The sequence below is a fragment of the Mobula birostris genome, chromosome 3 (assembly GCF_030028105.1).
Source record: "Mobula birostris isolate sMobBir1 chromosome 3, sMobBir1.hap1, whole genome shotgun sequence".
NCBI lineage: Eukaryota > Metazoa > Chordata > Chondrichthyes > Myliobatiformes > Myliobatidae > Mobula > Mobula birostris.
This window is the reverse complement of record NC_092372.1, coordinates 217,072,935-217,085,383: the sequence shown is the minus strand read 5'-3', so window position 1 is coordinate 217,085,383 and position 12,449 is coordinate 217,072,935. Positions and strand designations below refer to the sequence as shown.

The 12,449-nt window shown below is 44.0% G+C and overlaps 1 protein-coding gene across 4 annotated transcripts in view; it reads left to right on the top strand.

Moving 5' to 3' along the window:
• Window positions 1–12,449, top strand: part of scn5lab (sodium channel, voltage gated, type V-like, alpha b) — a 480,040-nt gene that overhangs the window by 449,340 nt on the left and 18,251 nt on the right. For all 4 annotated transcript variants that reach the window (XM_072254130.1, XM_072254129.1, XM_072254125.1 and 1 more), the window contains 3 exons: window positions 5,714–5,767; window positions 8,672–8,809; window positions 10,544–10,648. In XM_072254130.1, the coding sequence (XP_072110231.1) occupies window positions 5,714–5,767; window positions 8,672–8,809; window positions 10,544–10,648 (297 nt within the window). The remainder of the gene's footprint in view (window positions 1–5,713; window positions 5,768–8,671; window positions 8,810–10,543; window positions 10,649–12,449) is intronic.

Here is a 12,449-nt window from a genome sequence, read left to right as displayed (position 1 = left end):
TGAGTTTAATAATTAAAAAAGATTAAAGATCAAAGTTCAAAGTACATTTATTATCGAAGCATGTATACAGTATACAACCTTGGGATTCGTCCTCTTGCAGGCAGCCACAAAGCAAAGAGAACCCGTTTAAAGAAAACCCCCCACACAACAAGACCATCAAGCACTCAATGTGTGGAATGAATAACAAATTGTGCAAACAGTAAAAAGCAAACCGATAACATTAGCCTTTGTCACGTGTGCATTGAAACGTTGAAACATACAGTGAAATGTGTCAGTTGTGTCAATGACCAACACAGTCCAAGGATTGTGCTGGGGCAGCCTGCAAGTACCGCCCCGCTTCCGACACCAGCAAGGCATGTCGGGAACCTACTAACCCATCCCTGTAAGTCCCTGGAAGGTGAGAGGAAACTGGAGCACATGGGGGAAATTCAGCAGGAGAATGTACAAACATCTGACAGACATCGTCGGGATTTGAACCCTGATCGGTGATTGCCCATGCTGTGAAGCAATTGCACCAACCACAAGGCTATCCCGTGCCGTTAGGTCGAAGAGCCTTTTTCACTGCTGCGTTACTCTGTGACATTATGAATGTGCCTACTGTTTGGAAAGAGCCCGTGGAGCAGGAGTACCTGTGGATACACAGGGAGCCAAAGGTAGGGGTGGGTGCTGGATAGTTTGTGTTTGGTGCAAAGGGCTTAGATAATAAAACATCTGTCGCTCATCCGAAATCCGCATAAAAAACACTTGTGTTCTACTCATGCAGATGAATGTGCAGCAATAAACAGGGGTTAAAGGACGGATACTGTGACCCGCCGAGCACAGAATTTAATCAGCTTTGAAAATATACTGAGCTGACCTTTAACACCATTAACCTCTCAGACATCACTTCATTCAGCTCCCTGAGAAATACAGAGTAACTAAAATATCTGCCATTTTTAACAATTGTATAACACCTCACCCTCAATGACACCGAGTGTTATAATTACAGAAACGTCACATGAGAACAAAGCGTGGTCCATCTATTACGTTCGGTATTACTGGTATTACTGAGGTTATCAAAGGACAATACCCACTGTGTTTGGTCCGGATTTTATATTCAGGTTAGGCCACTTTCTTCTTGATTTCCCCACCAGAGGACGGGCAGTCTCTCCCTCTCCCTTTCTCTCTACCCCCTCTCTCCTTTCTCTCTCTTTTTCTTTCCCTCTCTCTCTCTCTGTCTCCTTCTTTCCCCCTCTCTCTCTCCCTCCCTCTATCACTCTTTATCTCTCTCTCTTTCTCCCTCTCCCCCCCTCCCCCTCCTCTCCCTTCTTTGCGTGCGCGCGCGCGCGCACACACACACACACACACACACACAGAGGATGGGGTTGAGTGAGCAGGTTGCCCCTCAGCTGTGGATAAATAAATAATACTGAGAACAAGTCATAGTCTCTGTTTTATTTATTTACCTATATATTTATCATTTGCTTATTTGTACAGTGTCTTCTTTTGCACATTAGTTCTTTGTCAGTCTTTGTGAGCAGTTTTTCACTGATTCTATTGTATTTCTTTGTTCTGCTGTGAATGCCTGCAAGAAAAAGAAGCTCAGGGAATTATATGGTGACATAAACGTACTTTGATAATAAATTTACTTTGAACTTTGATATTTGACCACTGCATTGTGAGTTCAAATCCCACCGTCACATCATGAGAATGGAACAGAGGCCCATTTAGTAGATCTGCTACCTCACATCTCCAGTGACATAGGTCTAATCCTGAATTTGGATGCTGGCTGTGCGGAGTTTGCAAGTTCTACTTGTGATACTATGGTCCCCCCCCCACCCCGCATCCCAACAATATGCAAAATTTGGTAAGCTAATTGACTGCTGTCAATTTCCCCTGGTATAAATTGTAGATTCTGCTTCGAGATTCCAGATTATTTAATGTAATTTCCAGCACACGAGTATAAAGGAGAATGAAATAATTATAACTCCAGATCTGATGCAGCACAAAAAAAAACACATTAAGATGAGAAACACAATAATAACAACACAATCCATATAAATACTTAAGATAGCTCATATACATACTGTACTGTGCAAAAAAATCTTATTATATAGCTAGGGTGCCCTAGACTTTTGCACAGTACTGTATTTGTCAACGTGGAGTTTGTAAATCTGGCGGGAGTAAAGGATATTCGAAATGGAGCACCACAGGAGAGGTGTGGGACAGGTGGCAGAGAAGGAGTGCCAGGGGCAGGAGTTGGTGCGGGTGCAGACACACCCAGCCCCGAGACACCAGCCAAGGTCATTTGATTCTATACATTTGGTTTATTGATCATTACAGAATGTATCTCTAGTGCTTCTCGCTCCCTCCCCTCTCCCCTCCCCTTTTCCCAACCATGATTCCCCACTCTCAGTCCACAACAGAGACCCATATCAGAATCAGGTTTATCATCACTCACAATGACACAATTTTTATTTGTGGCTGTAGTTCAGTGCAATAAATAAAATCACTACAGTATTGTGTAAAATTCTTAGATACCCTAGCTATATACATGTGCCTGAGGCTTTTGCACAGTACTGCAGATTGATTGTATGTCCATAAAGTGACACTGGCATAGGAATCTCTGTACGCAAGGTGACTCTGACTGGAAATGATAAAGTAGTGGTGGTTGAGGTTGTGGAGGAGTGGGTTAGTGGGCGGAGGTGTTGATCACCCTAACTGCTTGGGGAAAGTAACTGTTTTTATGTCTGGTGGTCCTGGTGTGGATGCTACATAGCCTTCTCCCTGATATGCGTGAGACAAAGAGTCCATCAGCAGAGTGGGTGGGATCCTTCATGATATTACGGTGGGGGGGGGGGAGTTAATGAGGATGTTGGAAGAATAGAAAAAGTTGGTGTAAGATCAATGTAAAAATGTGTGCTTGGTGTATTGTTCTGTTCTCTGTCATGAGGGTTTCCAACCTGAGGTCCACAAGCCCGTAAGAGCATATGATAAAGGAGCAGAATTAGGCCATTTGGCCCATTGAGTCTGTTCTGCCATTTCATCATGGCTGATCTATTTTTCCTCTCAGCCCCAATTTCCTGCCTTCCTCCAAATCCCTTCATGCCCTGACTAATCAAGAATCTTATCAACCTCTGCCTTAAATATACCTAATGACTTGGTTTCCACAGCTGCCTGTGGCAATGAATTCCACAGATTCACCACTCTCTGGCTAAAGAAATTCCTCCTCATCTCCATCCTAAAAGGACTCCCCTCTATTCTGAGGCTGTGTCCTCTGGTCTCAGAGTCTCCCACCATAGGAAACATCCACTTGAAATCCACTCTATCAAGATCTTTCACCATTCGATGGGTTTCAATTAGGTCACCCCTCATTGTTATGAATTCCATTGAATACAGTCCCAGTTGTTCTTCGTATGACAAGCTGTTTAATCCTGGAATCATTTTTGTGAACCTTCTTTGAACCCTCTCCAGTTTCAGCACATCCTTTCTAAGACAAGGGGCCCAAAACTGCTCACAATACTCAAGTGAGGCCTCCAGTGCTTTATAAAGCTCAACATTACACCCCTATTAAAGGTAAGGCTCCATGGCATAAAGAAGATTGGGAACCCTGCTCTATCAGGATATGGATGGTAGGGGGCTTAGTGAGGTAATGGCAATGAACGTCTGGACTAGGTGGTTAGATTTCCTCTCAATGAAGACAGCAACTGTCTCACACGTCTGTGCTGTGAATGGTATTTGCCACTTGTTGGCCTAGGAGAGAATATTGTCTAGGTCTTGCTGCATGCCAGCATGGCAGCTCTATTTGCTAAACAGGTGCTGGAGATCTTGAGCAACACGTGCAAAGTGCTGGAAAAGGTCAGGCAGCATTTACAGAGGGGAACAAACTGTTGGCGTTTTGGGCCGAGGACCCGAGGACCTTCACAGGGACTGGAAAAGAAGGGGGAAGAAGCCAGAATAAGAAGATGGCAGAGGGAGGAAGGAGTACAAGCTGGCAGGTGATAGGTGAAACCAGGTGAAGGGGAAGGTAGCTGGCTGAGGGAAGGGGGGCGGCGAAGTAAGAAGCTGGGAGGGGATGGGTGGAAGGGGTAAAGGGGCTGAAGAAGAAGTAATCTGGTAGTGGAAGACATTTGACCAACGAGGAAAAGGAAGGATGAGGGGAACCAGAATGAGGAATGGAAAATGAGAGGAGTGAGGGGGGAGAATGACAGCAAGTTAGAGAAATTAAGCTCCATGTGTTCTCCATTTGTTGTGGAGTTAAAAATGGAATTGAAAATTGTGATTGGGGTGAAGTGAGCTCAAAAGGGGAGACATGATCTCAGGTTACAAGGCAAGAGATTCGGAACTGAGACGTGGAGTTTCACCCATTCAGTGATTGGTAAACCTCTGACACTGAAAGCTGTGGAAGCCCAAGTCACTGACTATACTTACAACCTTGGTGGATAAATTCTAGACACAGAAGTCGTCGATGGACATGAGGATAGAGCAAGAACACGTTACTGAGAGAGGATTAGTCATATTGTATTGAGCATGTGGAAGGGTCAAGTTACCTACTCCCACTCCTACACTCAGTGGCCACCTTATCATTTACCTCCCGTGCCCAATAAAGTAGCCACTGAGTATACGTTTGTGGTCTTCTGCTGCTGTAGCCCATCCACTTGAAGGTTATATGTGTTGTGCATTCAGAGATGCTCTTCTGCATACCACTGTTGTAATGCGCGGTTATTTGAGTTACTGTCACCTTTCTGTCAGCTTGAACCAGTCTGGCCATTTTCCTCTGATCTCTCTCATTAACAAGGTGTTGTCACCCAATTGCCACTCACTGGTGTTTATTTATTTATCCCTCCATTGTCTACAAACTCTACATTCTTGTTGTGCTTGAGTATCTCAGGAGATCAGCAGTTTCTGAGATACTCAAATCATCCCATCTGGCACCAACAATCATTCCACAGTCAAGTTCAAATTTCTTCCCCTTTCTGATGTTTGGTCTGAACAACAACTGAACCTCTTGATCATGTCTGCGTTGAGTTGCTACCACACGATTGGCTGATTAGATATTTGTATTAAGAAGCAGGTGTACAGATGTACCTAATAAAATGGCTACTAAGAGTGTATTTTATGTTCCTGTTCTGATTGAGATGTGTCGGGCACGTGACCAAGTGGTTAAGGCGTTCGTCTAGTAATCTGAAGGTCGCTAGTTCGAGCCTCAGCTGTGGCAGCGTGTTTGTGTCCTTGAGCAAGGCACTTAACCACACATTGCTCTAGTGTCTCTGTGAGGAGTGGCGCCCCACACAGACTTCCAATCTGCACCTTGTAAGGCATGAAAATGCCCGATGCAGGCCTCTCATGGTCTGAGTCGACGTTCCCTCCCCTCCCCTCCCATCAGGTTCAGATTCATTTATTTATCACTTGTACATCAAAATATACAATGAGATGCATTATTTGTGTTCACAAGCAACACAACCGAAGGCTGTGCTGGGGGCAGCCTGCAAGTGTTGCCACACATTCTGGCGCCAACATTGCAACCCAGAATGCTCAGCAGAGCAACACAGAAGTTCCTCCTCGTCTTCATTCTAAAGGGATCTATTCTGAGGCTGTGCCCACTCTGGACATCGAGTCTCGACTTCTGATCGACTTCTAGGGTTTACGAAGGTCTGGTTTTCTGATGATTGAGGACTGAGGTGGAATGGAAGTACAATCGAAGTCTCTTTAATCACCCTTTCCTCTTTTCCAGGCAACCTTCAAAGGCTGGATGGGGATAATGTATGCGGCCGTTGACTCAAGAAACGTAAGAAATTTGTCATTGTGTTGTTCTGCACCAGCTTCAAAGGTGATCAGAAGACAGTTGTGGTCTGTGGGAGGGCGGTTTGCTGAGTGGGAAGCTTTGACACAGTCACAGCGAGGGATTAGCTGCTATTTCTAAATCAGTGAAGCACATTAATCTGCAGCTAAACCATAGAACAGCACAGCAAAGGAACAGACCTTTCGGCCCACAATGTCTGTGCTAGGCAGAGCAGAATCAGGTTTTTTTTTAATCACTGACATCTTCATGAAATTTGTTGTTTTGCAGCAGCAATACAGCGTAATACATTGAAAGTTACTAAAAGTTAGAATAAGAAATATAGAAAAAATATTGGGTGGCAGGGTGGAGATACATCTCTACTAAAGGAGGTGTGAGACGCTCCTTCCCTCCGCTAGCCTGCAGGTCACCCTTGGGCAAAGTGTAGCACCTGCTTAACCCCCCCCCCCCCAATCAGAGTCACGTGAAGCCATGGGAGCAGGTGGTGGATGGTCGTACGAGCAGCTGGTGCAGATCACAAATCCTGGTTATGTGACCACTGATGCCAGGCAGCCAATCTCTGAAGGTTATTGATAATGGCTGGGGTCACCCGTCTTGTAAAGACACTGCCCAGAAGAAGGCAATGGCAAACCACTTCTGTAGAAGAAAGTTGCCAAGAACAATCATGGTCATGAGACCATAATTGCCTATATCAATGAAACGGCACATAATGATAACGATGGTGATCCAGTTTCCTCCCACGTTCCAAAGGGTGAGTACCTTGTGGGCGTGCTACGTGGGTGCTGCAAGTGTGGCAGCATTTGCAGGTTACCCCCTGCACTATCCTTCAATCGTAATCGCCTACATGATACGACACAGCACATAACAACGATGACGATGAGAGAAAGTGAGTAGTGCAAAAAGAGCACAAAACAGTGTGGTAAGAGCAAAATAGTGAGCTGCCAAGAGCCAAACGTGATGCTAATTTAACATATCTCTGCCTGCCTGTACGTAGTCCGAACCGTCCATTTCCTGGATGACCTGTCTAAATGCCTCTTAAATGCCATTATCACGTCTGCCTCCTCCACCACGCCCGACTGCATGTGCCAGACACCCACCACTCTCTGTGTAAAAAAGTAACCCCACACATCTCCTTTAAACTTTCCCTCTGCTAATTGCCATTTCCACCCAGGAAAGAAGACAGTATGTGCTCTGTCTAGACCTCTAATAACCTTTATTTACTTTTAGTGGGTCTCCTCTCAGCCTTCAATGCTCCAGAGAAAAAATTCCACTGTCCCAAGTAGCAAATATTCCCTAATATTCCAAGCAATGTCCTGGTAAAGCTCTTCTGATTCTCATTACTTAGAGATACAGCATAGTAACAGCCCCTTCCAGCCCAACAAGCCCGCGCCATGTAACCTATTAACCCGCACGCCTTTGGAATGTGGGAGGAAACTGGAGCACCTGGAGGAAACCCACAGCAGTGGGAATTGAACTCAGATCACTGGCACTGTAATGTCACGCTAACTGCTAGAGTACTGTGCCACCACAAGAGTACTGTGTGTTCTTCTCCCAATCATCCACATCCTTACAATCTGAAGCCAAAACCAAAATGCTGGATGAATTCTGACAGTGGGGCAGCATCAGCGAAGAGTGTGCAAAGGGATTTGAGAGTTCACGTGCAGAATTCTGTCGTTTAATTTCCAGTCTGTGTCAATGGTAAGGAAGGCAGGTGCGATGTTAGCATCAATTTCAAGAGGACTAGAACATAAAAGCAAGAATGTAATGCTGACGCTTTATAAGCTATTGGTCAGCTCACATTTGGAGAACTGTGAGCAATTTTAAGCCCCATATCTAAGAAAGGATGTGCTGGCATTAGAGAGGGTCCAGAGGAGGTTCACGAGAATGATCCTGAAAATGGAAGGGTTAATGTATGAGAAGCGTTTGATGACTCTCACTCTTCCTTCAGTTAGTCCTGACGAAGGGTCTCGGCCTGAAACGTCAACTGCACCTCTTCCTACAGATGCTGCCTGGCCTGCTGCGTTCACCAGCAACTTTGATGTGTGTTGCTTGAATTTCCAGCATCTGCAGAATTCCTGTTGTTTGATGACTCTAGGCCTGTACTCACTGGAATTAGAAGAATGAGACAGAATCTCATTGAAACCTATCGAATATTGAAAGTTCTAGATAGAGTGGAGGTGGAGAGGATGTTTGATATAGTGAGGGGAGTCTAGGTGCAGAGGGCACAACCTCACAATAGAAGGACGTCCCTTTAGGACAGACATGAGGAGGAATTTCTGTAGTCAGAGGGTGTTGAATCTGTGGAATTTATCGCCTCAAATGGCTATGGAGGCCAAGGCATTGGGTACACTTAAAACAGAGGTTGGCAGGCTCTGGATTAGTAGAGATGTCAATTATTACAGGGAGAAGGCAGGAGAATACATGCAAAATAAATCATCCATGATGGAATAGTGGAGCAGACTCAATGAGCCGAATGGCCTCATTATGCTTCAATGTCTCATGGTCTTATGGTATAAACTCAGCATTTAGACCACAAGGCCATGGCCAAGTCACCAGCATTGTCAATGCAGGACTGCCCAGGGGACAGGGCCTCTTCAGATCTGAATGTGCTGATCCTATTTGTAACTTCAAAACATTAAACTACTTCAAAGGAAGACACAGAAGTCTGAAATATGAATCTAACCTTGTGTTTTACTTTAAGCGAGCATGATAATGTGATGACATATGCAATTTATGTATTCATACCTATAACCCATAATGAATTATTTAAATAAAGAAGAACAATATATACACAAGATTACTCAAATATTACTGAAATATTAAATACACCAACTGTTGAGTTGCTTCTGTCCCCAAGCCCTGCTAACCTTTAACACCTTTTTCCCTGACCAGATTGGTGAGCAGCCCGAGTATGAGACCAACGCATACATGTATGTCTACTTCGTGATATTCATCATATTCGGCTCATTCTTCACCTTGAACCTCTTCATCGGTGTCATCATTGATAACTTCAATCAGCAGAAGAAAAAGATAAGTACCAGATCTCAACTTGAACGGTTTTTTGTTTTCCTTGGGTTGGCTAGATAGCTTAGCTTAAAGTCTGACTGTTGGAAAGAGATGTAGATGAAAGGGTATCCTGTATATGCTGCAGAGCACATTCTGTGCTGGTTACAGCACAACACACAAGTAATAGAGCATAGAACGTAGAACAGAACAAGACAGTACAGGCCCTTCAGCTCACGATGTTATATCGACCTCTTAACCTACTTCAAGATCAATCTAACCATTCCTTCCCACATAACCTTGCATCTTTCTTTTATCGATCTGCCTATCTAAAACACCCTAACATACCTACCTCTTGTAAACTTCTATCAAACCTCCTCCTTCACTTCAAAGTGAAAAGCCCCAGCTCACTCAACCTATCCCCATAAGACATGCTCTCCAATTCAGGCAGCATCCTGGTAAGTCTCCTTTGCACCCCCTCAATAGTTTCCACATTCTTCCTATGATGAGGTGATCGAAACTGAACACAATATTCCAAGTGTTGTGAGTGCTTAGGCAAGATCGGCCAGAAGCAACACTGATGAGGAGTTGTTTTACAGTCAGCAGCAGTGAACCTGCTGGTGCCATCCACAGTCTTTAGCTGCAGGACCTGTTCCCTCTAAGGTGTGTATGTGCACAGACACACATCTTTTGCTACTAGTGCACAAAGGAATTTAAACTGTACACGAAAGGTTGTCACCCTCTACCTCACTGACATGTTAAGTATATTTAACAATTGTACACAATTGACAATGTGGAGTTTGCAATGATTTGTCTGTAGATTTTAGAACCGGCTTATTTATACTGTTTTTACTGAAGAAATTATTCAGTGTGCACATGTTGTTGTCACTGGGTAAAAAAAATTGCAAAGCACAAGATTTTTGTACATACTGGTCATTACAAATTAGAGGGAGCATTTCTGTAGGTGGTCACAAATTAATGATTTCATTGAACCAAACACCACTGGACAGCTCAGCAGGGCTGCCAGGCTCTTCACCGTTTCTCCATCAGCCTGCACTCTGTTGGTCAGTATCGAGTGAACAGTGCAAGCCCACAGACGCTCCAGCTCCCAATAATAAGACCATAAGACATCAGAGCAGAATTAGGCCATTTGGCCCATCGAGTCTGCTCTGCCATTCAATCATGGCTGATTTATTATCTCTCTCAACCCCATTCTCCTGCCTTCTCCCCATAACCTTTGATATTTTGATTAATCAAGAACCCATTGACATCTGCCTTAAATACACCCAATGACTTGGCTTCCAGTGCCATCTGTGGTAATGATCTGAGGCTGTGTCCTCTGGTCCTAGATTCCCTTGTTATAGGAAACAACCTCTCCACTTACACTTCAATATTCGGTAGGTTCCAATGAAATGCCCCTCATTCATCTAAACTCCGGTGAGTACAGGGCCAGAGCCATCAAGCTCTCCTCATATTTTAACCCTTTCATTCCTGGAATCATTCTTGTGAACCTCCTCTGGACCCTCTCCATTGCCAGCATATCTTTTCTTAGATAAAGGGCTCAATACTGCTCAAGTACTCCAATACCTCAGCATTCTATCCTTGCAAACCATCTTCTGATTCCGCCTGTGTAACAAGCATTACAGAGGTGGTATGGGGGTAGTGCAAGTTCTCCTGTTACATGGACTGCAGTAGAGTAATTCCAAGAATAAACTGACAGCGTCTTCAAGAAAAATAACAGTGTCTGTCTCTTCTCTGTACTTAGGTGGTCAGGACATCTTCATGACAGAGGAGCAGAAGAAATACTACAACGCCATGAAAAAACTGGGTTCAAAGAAGCCACAGAAACCCATCCCAAGGCCATTGGTAGGAGCCCTGATACTAAAGCAAAACCATCTGTCAAATCCATCAATAGCTTTGAATATTTCTGATCGTCTCTGACATTCACAACATAGAACATAGAACAGTACAGCGTTGTACAGGCCTTTCGACCCATGATGTTGTGCTGACCCTTTAACCAACTCTAAGATCGATCTAACACTTCTCTCCTGCATAGCCCTTCAATTTTTCAATCATCCATGTGCCAATCTAAGAATCTCTTAAATGTCTCCAATCTACCTGCCTCTACCACCATTCCTGGCATCGCATTCCAAGCACCCATCGATCTCTGTGTAAAAGACCTGTCTGTGACATCCCCTCTATACTTTCCTCCAATCACCTTAAAATTATGTCCTTTCATATTAGCCATTTCTGTGCTGGAAAAAGGCACTGGCTTTGGCACAAGCATTGAGAAATATAGAAAATCTATTAAACATTAATCAGGCTACTGAATAGTTTGCTAAAATATGGAACTTTTAAAAAATACACTAGAATTCCAAAATGTGCAAAATAATTAAACATGTTTAAATTAAGAATTAAGTATTTAGGTTTTCCCATAAACCATTAGACATAGGAGCAGATTTAGGCCATTCAGCCCATGGAGTCTGCTTCGCCATTCCATCATGGCTGATCCCAGATCCCACTCCACCCCATACACCTGCCTTCTCATCATATCCTTTGATGTCCTGACCAATCAGGAAATGATCAATTTCCGCCTTAAATATACCCACTGACTTGGCCTCCACCACAGTCTGTGGCAGAGCACTCCACAGATTTACGACACTCTGGCTAAAAAAAATTCCTCCTTACCTCTGTTCTAAAGGGTCGCCCCTCAATTTTGAAGCTGTGTCCTATAGTCCTAGATACCCCCACCATAGGAAACATGCTCTCCACATCCACCCGATCTATTAAAAAGATCAATCTACATTTGTCCCAATGTATTAAAAACCATAAATTACCTGAAATGTAACATCACTCCCTCCAAGCCAGCCTTCCATTGAAATGAAAATGGTTGATGAATTTGCAGGGTGACCTGATGCAATTAGTGAACGAATTTTCACTTTAACTTGAGGGAAACTGCAGCAAATCCCCTGCTAAACTCCATGAGGAGCACAGTGTCTGAGTAGGGTTGATAAGAGAACCGCCTGTGTCTCTGGGCCTTCTACATTCACAGGAGTAGTTCGTGAAGGTGATTCCTGTCTGGTCAAGTACGTTTTTCCTCGGGTGGACAACAAGGTGGACAATTAGAGAGGGTGCCATGGACATTTACCAGGATACTACATGGATTAGAGAGCATGTCTTATGAGGATTGGTTGAGCGAAGTAGGGCTTTTCTCTTTGGAACAAAGAAGGATGAGAGGTGATTTGATAGAGGTGTACGAGATGATATAAGGCATAGGTAGAGTTATAGCCGGAGACTTTTCCCAGGGCAGAAATGAGTAATACAAGGTGTATTTGGATGTGTTAAGGTATTTAGAGGAAAGTATAGAGGTGATATCAGAGGAAGTTTTTTTATTTCGAGAGTGGTAGAGGCATGGAATGTGTAATAGGGTGGTGATAGAGACAGACACATTAGGGACATTTAAGAAACTCTTAGATGGGCACAGGAATGCGAAAAAAATGGTAGGGCTACGTGGTAGGGAAATGTGAGATTGATCTTGGGGTAGGTACAGACTCCTGAGAATGCACATTTTGCAGAGCCTCTCACGGTCCCAGAACACATCCTACACAGGTAGTTCACCAATGCTTCTACTTTCTGAGGAGGCTGAAGAAAGCTGGACTATGCACAT